General features: G+C 36.9%; 1 protein-coding gene and 1 non-coding gene across 2 annotated transcripts; both read left to right on the forward strand.

The window, feature by feature from the left end:
* Window positions 1-3,440: 3,440 nt before the first annotated feature.
* TRNAA-UGC lies at window positions 3,441-3,513 on the forward strand. The gene has a single exon. It is a non-coding gene; the product is annotated as a tRNA-Ala (tRNA).
* Window positions 3,514-4,151: 638 nt separating this feature from the next.
* On the forward strand, window positions 4,152-6,262 carry LOC122280128 (trihelix transcription factor ASIL2-like). The gene has a single exon (XM_043091113.1). The coding sequence runs from the start codon at window positions 4,854-4,856 to the stop codon at window positions 6,000-6,002; it is 1,149 nt and encodes a 382-aa protein (XP_042947047.1). The 5' UTR covers window positions 4,152-4,853; the 3' UTR covers window positions 6,003-6,262.
* Window positions 6,263-10,416: the final 4,154 nt, after the last annotated feature.

A 10,416-nucleotide genomic window follows, 5' to 3' on the forward strand; every position in this document is an offset into this window, starting at 1 on the left:
TCACTATATGCTTGGTAGCTAATATGTATTTGCCACCAAATTGTAGACTTTCGTGAAAAATGAACATTAGCAATCATACAAGATGGTGGGAAAAGATGGAGTTGGACAACAAAAAATCATTGTGTTATTTTTGGCACCACGAAATATATTACAAACATGTTTTTGGCACAGAAAGATACATCACAAAAAACTTAATGCCACCATTTTTTTCATGAATATTATCGTGAGAATTGTATTATTTCCGACTAAAAATATTAGTGGGTAAATAAATTTAAAGGACCATAAGGGCTTAAATCCAAACAATTTTTGCCACGAACCAAACTAGTTTTTACCACAAATTGGATTCGTGCAAAAAATGTACCTTTTTCCATGAAAAAAAAAATTGGTGGCAAAATAGTATTCGCCACTTATTATATGCCACCAACGTCCCATGAAAAATTTTGGTGAGAAAAATTTGTTTGCCACTTAATCTTAGCTTTTTCCGACCACTCTCCTCTGTGGAAAAATCCACAAAATGTACGTGCACAAAAAAAATGTAAAAAATAAGATAAAAGAAATAAGATTAAATAAGATCCACAAAAAAAAAAAAAAAGATTAAATAAAAGAAATAAGATTAAAGAAATGTAAAAAAAATCCACAAAAAAATAAGATTAAAAAATAAGATAAAAGAAATAAGATTAAATAAAAATCCACAAAAAAAATAAGATTAAAGAAATGTAAAAAATAAGATAAAAGAAATTTGTTGGGTTTCAACAAATTTCTTTTATCTTATTTTTTACATTTCCAAACCAACAAATTTCTTTTATCTTATTTTTTACATTTCTTTAATCTTATTTTTTTTTTCTAGACAAATAAACTATTAACTCTTTTACTTTTTTTTTTTTTTAAATCATTATGTTAGGTACGTGCACACCAGGGCTTCCGCACCGGGACGGTTCCCTCGTGGATATATATATATATATATATCCTCAATTGGTCTAGTCTACCATGTTGATTTAATGCTCGATCGACTACCATCGTCGGCCAACCCTCCCCGGCCGTATCAACCTACCTAGCTAGGAACCTTTTGTCAACTCACGTCAGCTCCTTTAATTTCCAGCTCGTGGGATGTATACAAATATAGATCGACCGGAAGCTTAGGAGCCATATTGCGGTGGGGTACTGGTGTTGACGTTGGATCCATGCATGGATCGATTTTGCTTCGCATATTGCTGGGAATCATGAACGTCGTCAAATATATATGGCCTCTCGCGCGGCCAACAGTACTATCCATGCATGCCACCGGCGTACTGTTACCATTGATATACAAAGAGAAACGAAAGTACTTATAAGTGCTTAATTAACGGTTAATGTTACAACTTAATAGAGCCCAATTTATAAATTAAGGACTAAATTCTTGGATTGATCAAGTGGTACGGTGTGATCTTTTATTAATCTCCACTGAGATCTCTATTACATTTACATGTCTCCTCGACCGATGCAAGATATAATATAACCATTATAGGTTTAATTGATCTTTCAAGAACCTAACTGGCCCAAGCCTATCCCAAGTTAATAATTAGGTTGGCCTGACGACGTTGACCCATTACTTGTCACCTTTCTTGATCGATCCCTTTTTTTTTTTTTTTTCCTAAGCACGATCGATCCCCTCTTTTTGCTTGTTTTAGCTAGCTAGCTTTATATATTATATATATATTTATATATTACAAATAATATTACATGTGCAGGCCAGGAGACATATATAATGATCAAGTTAGGTATGATATATATTGTTTTTCAGGCATCCAAGTAATTGGCTGCATGGTTCATGCAACTTGAACGTACAAAACTCAATTTATTTGATCAGGTGCTAAGTTTTATAGGGATTCCAACAGAAAGGCTTATTATGAATAACATGTGATTTTTTTGCCGCAAAGGGGAAACTATTGTAAGAAAATCTGAGGAACTTGCATTGGGGTGAAAATTAGAAACCGAAATTACAAAGGAATTTCCTTCGTCATACATATCTGACTCTTTATTGTTTGACTCAAACTAGCTGGTAGTAGTACTTCTTTAGAGGCAATTAGGACTATTAATTAAGCTGCAGCCACCTTGACTTTCTCAATCAGATCAGCAGCATCTTGAACTGTTGAGATATTCTCAGCACCTCCTCCGATTGACACCTCAAATTTCTCTTCCAAAGCCATCATAATTTCGACCTGCAGAAGAATTATCGATATCCAAATTAACGAGTAAAACTAACTACGTCATGAATCACATATATATATATATGACGATTCAATTTCAGACCCAATTATCTTTTCCTGCATATTGTAGAATATTATAACTATATTGGGTCTTTATCGGGTCATGCACGTACAATTGAATGGAGAAAATTAGAAAATTCAGGACTTACAGTGTCAAGAGAATCAGCACCCAAATCGGCAAACTTGGTATGGGGAGTTACAGTAGATTCGTCAATAGACAGTTGCTTTGCTATGATGCCTTGGACACAACGTCTCCGGTTGAGCCTGCACACGCAGTTCGCATGGCGCTAGATGAATGAGATCATGTACGTGTTGGAATAAAATGTAGCATACGGAATAGTCTTTATAGATATGCATGGCATAGTGAAATCGAGTTCTTACAATGGAGCATGAGATTCTAGTCTTGAGGCAACTCCGGAGATCAGGAGATGATCGCCTAGCTGCCTTTGTGATTTTGATTTTCGGCACAACTCTCAGTCCTCCAATCATAGGGACTCCCTGCAAATGAAAAAACCAAATTCTGTGAGAAATCAATCAATCAATACCCCTCTTTCTCTCCCTTTGAAAAATTACTTAAACCATGTATATAATACAAATAAAGAAAAAGGTGTGGCACTTGCAATGGTGCGTAGGGTATTGGATGGGGAATTGGTGCTCGTGATCTTAGGACCATTATATTGAATGGTGGCCAAAGGAGACGAGGAAGAAAGAAAAGTAGCCATAATATACTTGAGGACGACTTAAAACAAGAAGAGAAAGAGAGTGGCTTAATCAACGAACTTGTTGATACACTGATGAAGAGAAATGGTCACTTCAAGTTGCCTCATATATTAGAGGTCTGGGGACCATAATAGCTGGAAATGAAGGTAATCAGTGACATACCTAAGAACTATTTCCAATGATCATAGAGTTTGGGGCGGATTACACCATGTATTTTTGTCTGTTTTTGCTTGTAAAGCTCAAAAATCAGATCGAACTGGCCGAACTTAGAGCTTGTAAATATCGCTTCTGTAAAAGGCCTGCAGAAAACTGAAAAGGGTAATAGTGCAGCTAGGCTTATTTTTTCCCTATATCTTCAGAACTCAGCTCCCTAAATCACTGAAGTATTTAGAATGTAGATGCCAATGTGTCTAGGATTGAAACAACCAATGAACGTATTAACATTGAATATATATTAGTTAGACAGGCATAATTGGGGATGTAGCTCAAACGGTAGAGCGCTCGCTTTGCATGCGAGAGGTACGGGGTTCGATACCCCGCATCTCCACTTCAATAAATTTTGTTCGCACTTTGTTTGACACCCCTTGCGGCCTAACATTTTTGTCATGAAAGGAACTCAATTTACATGTAATTAATCAACCCCAACTGCGAAAATACTGCTTCTAGACAGAGATAGTATGCGTGTTTGGATCCTTATATTCCCAAAGTAGAAAAAGAGCCCGAGTATCTCCACAGATCAGCAGTTCGGCCTGTCGAGTAATTGTTCTGGTATGTGTGTTCGATATATTTTATTTGCATTCGCTTACTCGTCCAAGTGGCCCGTTTCTTATGATCTCAATGACTTCTTGTCTTGATCTTGGAGATAAACATATGAAGCTTATTCATGTTTCAAGACCCATATATAGTTGTTTTTTTTCCTTTTGTTTTTTTAATGTAAAGCAGCAGCAGCAAAGTTCTATACTTTTCAAAATTTAGGACCAACGCTTGGATAAAGAATCATCATCAAAATTAAAAAAATAATAAATCCCATAAATGATGATTTTGAGATGAATTTCTTTGAAAATTTTATATATTTGCAAAAAAAAAAAAAAAAAAAAAAAAACTCTAATTTTTATTTACTTTTTTGTTATTGAGATACATATCTGCTGTTTTGTTTGTCTTTCCTCCATATAAAGACTGGTTAAGCTATAAGCAGGAGGCCGAGGCATCGCCATCATCCTATGGTCGAACCCCAATTGCCTGAAAGACCAACTCGTAGGAACTTGAAAGTCCAGCGTGGCGTAGCATAGCATTTGCTCCAATTGAATTGCAAGATGGTTTTTTCCGTCATATTGACCCAACCCATCAAACACAAAGTCCACCAATCCAGCCGGCACGCCGGTGACGGAATCCCCGCGCCTCGACCAATCGCTTTCTGCCAGCTCATCCATCACTCACCTTTGTCTTCCACGTGTCCCCTCTTCTCTACCCTTCCTTGTCCGACGCCGTCAAACCCAATCTTTCCTTCTTTTTTCCGTCAACCGATAGAAAACAAAACAAACACTGTAGGATTTATCTGAAAAGGGAGAATAAACGAAGTCGGTCAATATATTCGCCGATCAATCAAAACCCTAACTGCTACATCCTCTTGCTCCCTCTTCTCTCTCTCTCTTGCTCCCTCTTCTCTCTCTCTCTCTCTCGCACTCGGATCTCTTACGGTTCCATAGATCGCCGATGCCCTCCGTTCACCGGCGTTCGTTAGCACGAGCCCAACCATTTAAGCCGAAACCGTTTATTAGGTCCGTGTATTCCTCGCGATAGCACACCTCCGTGAAAGAGAGGTAAGCGTTTGATTTGGAGCTCGGAAAAGGGGTTAGTTGCCGGATCGGTGCCTGTTAGCTCTGAACAATGGAAGAAGACGACGAGATCCAGTCACAACATTCGCAGGAGACGGGATCTCCGGCCTCTCCAAGGCCAAACGGGAGAATAACGGTGACGGTGGCCGCTGCACCACCTGCATCGGCACCGACGTCGCAGAACACTATAACCACCCTAGCGCTACCGATTCAGCGACCAAGAAGCGGCGGCGGTGGAGGAGGCGGCGGAGGAGGAGGTGGGGGTAGAGAGGACTGCTGGAGCGAAGGCGCCACGGCAGTGCTGATCGACGCTTGGGGAGAGCGGTACCTGCAGCTGAGCAGAGGGAATTTGAAGCAGAAGCACTGGAAAGAGGTGGCGGATATTGTAAGCAGCAGAGAGGACTACGGGAAGACCCCCAAGACCGATATACAGTGCAAGAATCGGATCGATACGGTGAAGAAGAAGTATAAGGTGGAGAAATCGAAGGTTGCGTCCGGTGGCGGACCTAGTAAGTGGCCCTTTTTCGATAGGTTGGACCAATTGATTGGTCCAACGGCTAAAATTGCTGTTTCTAGTCCGCCCTCGCAGCAGCTAAAAGTGCCTTTGGCAATTCCGGTTCGAATTCGTTCCGCCTCCACGAATCACTATAATAACAGTCAGTTCCTTAATAAACCACCGAAGAAGGAGGAGGAGACGGTGTTGCTGAGGAGTGGTAGAGGACAAAGGATGCAACAGTTTCGAAAGAGAGGCGGGTTGGAGTCTGAATCGGAATCGGAGCCAGAGCCAGAGCCAGAACCGGAGGCTGATGCTGATTCAATGGATAGCTTTCCGCCGCCAGCGACAAGTGAGAGGAAAAGGCCTCGGAGGATGACGATAGGAGGAGAAAAGGAGGGGAGTGGAGGAGGGAAGAGTGGTTGGGGGAATGCGGTGAAGGTGTTGACGCAGGCGATCCTGAGGTTTGGGGAGGCATATGAGCAAGCGGAGAGCGCCAAGCTGCAGCAGGTGGTGGAGATGGAGAAGCAGAGGATGAAGTTTGCAAAGGAGCTGGAGTTACAGAGGATGCAGTTTTTCATGAAGACCCAGTTGGAGATTTCGCAGTTGAAGAAGCATGGCGGGAGAAGGGGTGCTGGCGGTGGTAATGCTAGTCATCACCACAGTAATAATAATAACAATAACAACAATAGTGATAGCAGCAACTAGGTTTAGATTTTGGGTTAGATTTTCTGTGTTCTTGAAGACTCAGGTCGTGAAAATTTGTTCTGGAATTGGTAGTCTCTGTGTGTGTATGTCTGCTGTCTCTTTATATATCTTATCACAGTTTTAACTTATGTCAAATTGGTGGCAGGGACTGACTAGATGCTCAAATACAGTAGATTGTGACACCAATATCATTCTCTTTGTGCAGTTGCTAAGTGTTATTATACCTTATTAATCTAAAGCAGCTTTAATGATGGTTATTACTTTGCATGTCTAGAAATGAGCCAGCTTGAAAAGACTTGCTTGCTATATCTCTTTGTGATTTATGGGTCTACATAATACAGTTTCTCTGAATGACATGCTATGGTTGCTAGCTACCACTTTGAATTTGATCATCTAGCTTTCAGTTCATTTTTCTTCAATTGGTATGAAAATTTGGGATTTGTTTCTTGTGGTTTGCAACTGAGAATGTATATTGATTACGTACCATGATTGGAAAACAGGTTATTAAGTTCAGGAAATATACACGTGTTTTCTTTTTTTTAAGAAGTCGTATGGTGAATAACTTCATTATTTCCCATAGTTAAATTGTATGTATGAGTTAAGTAAAAGGAGATGCTATTTATTAAGGCATGCTAGCTTCTCTCAGATCACCTTCAGAATACAGCTTCACTCTGCTCTCAGCATGTTTAGGATTCGAGCAAGGTCTATAAACCTTATGTTGAAAAATGCTGGGATCTATAAACAGAGGTACTGGGTTAGTAGGCCTTACTCAAGATTTGATCTACACGTTTAAACTTCCAAACTAGCTTTTCCCAGACTTCAATGTGTGAACAAAGACCAGTTGACAAAAGGAAAACTGTAAGCACAACTGATGAAAATCTATATCCATGCGAAGGTTAATACCTAGTAGAAGAAGACCAGTAAGACCACATCTATGCTTCTTCGCCAGAAGCATCCTTCGAAATGCAAGGAAGATATATTCCCCTTTGTAAACATGAAGAAGGTGATGATTGACCGGCCTGGTTTGGAAAGCAAAGTCTTCCTAACTTATTTTATCTTAATATCTAAATATCATAAACACAAATACTTTTCAATTTCAACTTTAAATTTTCAAATTTTTAATATAATTATTATAACTTTTCCAAACTTCCAAATAATATGTAAAAAATAATTCTTTTTTAAATCTCAAAACAAAAATAATATTAAAAAAATTTGTATTCTAATAATATTTTAATTCCATGTTTTCTTTATCCTTTCTCACATATTATTTCAAATTATTTTATTACTATTTACATATCATCTCATCTTATCTCACTACTTAAACGAGATCTTAACAAATGTTCCACATCTTATTTGATGAAATTTTCTGGGGAAGAGCTTGGTATTTCAAATAGAATTCCAAAAGATTTCGGAATCTGTAAACCAAACAAAACAATATCCAGTTCATCAAAGTATGATGATGGTTAATCGGCTGGAATGGAATCAAACAATGCTCCTTTTTCTTTCTTCTTCTTCTTCTTTTATTTTTAAGAATATGGACAGTACTCTTATCTTATAACGCAAAGGAATATATGGTAACAAGTAAAGTTCGGCAGTTCAAAAGAACCCCAAAATTAAATTTTGTTTTATGGTACAATCTACCATACTGCTATCTACAAAACAAATATTCAAACAAAATCTACTGATATACATACAAAACAAACTATTAATGGCAATATCAAAGAGCCCATCCTGTGATCTCCGAAAGCTAAGCTTGGCATCTGAGCAACCTTGAAACTAACTAAGCATGCAGATTAAAATCACACTACTGAGCTTGAAGTTGGGATGTGCTCTCACAGTAGTGACCAGTTCTTCCATTTTCGTTTGCAGTACATAGGGTGGGGAAGTTCTATATTAGAGTGAGGAGACGGACTCGGAAGGTAATGTAGAATGTGGGGGCGATGTGGTCCGAAGCCAACATAAATTCAACCCAACAGGCAACAACTGTCGAGTAAGGCGTCCAATTTGGTTTGTACCTAGTGAGACAACCAATTACATACACGACAAAAACTAGGTTTGCCGACGAAGAATTCAACCCAACAACTGCCCCCATAGATTCAAATGAGTACCAAATACCAATGGATTTGAACCTTAGAATAGTCTAGAGAAGTATCAAACACTTCGTTTTGGTCAGCAGTTCACAGCCAAACTGCTCTCTCCATTTAGGAAAAGAAAGGGAAGGTATCATTCACAATCACAACCGTTACTGCTACAGCAAGAGGAAACCATCCATTCATTGATCTGGAACCAGCCACAACCCACAAAAGCTGAAAAACACAAACATGGTGGGCTCCTTTTAAAGTTCAAATCCAAGGTTGATTGTTGGGAGGGAAAAAGGAAATCCATCCATCATGTAATTAGGACCCCAAGATCTAAATGATTTTCACTCCATCTTGACGGGTCGTGTGAGCCACTCAACAAGCACCAACTGGTGGATCTTGATTGTTTGGGCACACACACCACGTGTAATCACGAACCCTCCATTTATTTATTTATTTTTTTGGCACTTGCTTTACACGACAAAGAAAAATAGAGTATTAACTTTTGGGTTACCCTTAAATTCATCTAAAAGTTCAGATTTTCACATGTATTATCCTCAATAATCATCCCAATCAAACGGTAATTATTAAACCATAATCGGCAATTTGATGGGGGGAAGGAAAGTAATATGCCGGTTTTTGAGGGGCTAATAAAGGCAGCTCTTGTAGCACGTCCCACGTGCTTTCATGATGAAATTGGAGCCATGATGTATTGAATTTTGACATATGTCCAACAGGGATTGGGGAAGGGAAGTTTGTCAACAACCATGCTGATCATATTTGCCACTCAAATGTTGAGGCGTTTCACTTTCATCTCCATCATCAACTGTTAGCCACACTGAAAGTTGAAGATGTTTGCTCTTGTGGAAGACCAAGATCTATGTTGCTGCCACGTCGCCAAAATCTGGATTTTTGTCGTTGTTGTTTTTTTTTATTATTTTTAAATTACGGCTTTTTTCCCCCTGGAAATTGTGGCCTGCAACCACGGGAAAACTACCGACTAAAAAATATCAGTTTTTGCCCATAATGACCCTTTATGCTTTAATTTTAGTTCTATCTCTACGTTCGTTCGAATAATAAAATTATTTTATATTATTTTATTATTATATTTTAATTTTTTTATATAAAATATAATAAATAATTTAATTTTTAAAATTTTTAAAATTTTTAAATTCACAGAATAGTTTTTTTAACTTTTAATTTTTATTTAAAATTATTTTATCTTATCTCATTATTCAAACCGACAAACCACACCTTAAAAGTCACTTGTTTATTGAGTTTATATGACAATGCATTTTCTCTCAATCTCGTATTTTATACTAAGACAATATTATTTATTTAAAAACAAATACAAAGAATTATCATGCAATGTTTTGTAACTTTCGAAAACTACTTACCTTTCATAGTGTTGTAATGTCTTGTCTTTTTCTTAATCATATATGAACTTGTCTTTATCTGTGTAGTCGGACAAAAACATAATGGCAAAAACCTCCTATTCACTTGTTAATTGGTCGTGGTATATTTTATCTATCTCTCTCTTTTTTTTTTTTTTTTTTTTTTTTAAATTGCAAATATATATTTAAGATATGCAAATCACACGCATTAATCATTATTATTAATCTTTAGCCTGTGAAAATGGTATTCAAAATGATGTCACACGTGTATAACATTCAAAACACTGGTTCAAGATACTCAACAAGGTATAAATTAAACTCCAACTATTTATCTTTCTGACCAAAAATAGAGGCTTGCAATTAATAGAGGCTAGCAAGGAATATAGAATTCCTTGATGAACTTTATTTTGAATTTAGTGGGGGATAGATGGGTACCCAAAACAATTGTGTCCCGAACTTTGATAGAGACAGATCACAATATGAAATTATTAGTCATATAAATGAAAATGGTGTGTGAAGATTGCCAGTACCGCTTAGCTGTAAAGATAAAAACGTTTCAATTTTCATCCTACCCTTACAAAGATCCTAATTTAATGATATGAGATCAATTATTTTTAATAATTTAAACTTAATAGATGAATTATCGATCTTATTTAGATATGAACATACCAAAAGAAATAATATTTAAATAAATTTAATTTTTGTATGTAATATTTATTTTTCAAATTTCTTCAATGCCATTTTTTATTTTTCAACTTATATGTTTAAAATGAAGTGAAAGAGTTTATCAACTATGATTCTTGATAACCAAAATTAGTTTGAAAATTAGGTATATTTTATAATAAAAATAATTTTAAAAATTGATAAATTATATCAAATCATATATATTTATAAATTTCTTTTATACAATATTTTTGCGTTCAGATTCTTCAGAGTATATTC

Source organism: Carya illinoinensis, chromosome 1 (genome assembly GCF_018687715.1).
Source record: "Carya illinoinensis cultivar Pawnee chromosome 1, C.illinoinensisPawnee_v1, whole genome shotgun sequence".
NCBI lineage: Eukaryota > Viridiplantae > Streptophyta > Magnoliopsida > Fagales > Juglandaceae > Carya > Carya illinoinensis.

Bases quoted from the DNA above. Each gene is read 5' to 3' on its own strand.
- LOC122280128 (XM_043091113.1), top strand. From the start codon at position 4,854: ATGGAAGAAGACGACGAGATCCAGTCACAACATTCGCAGGAGACGGGA.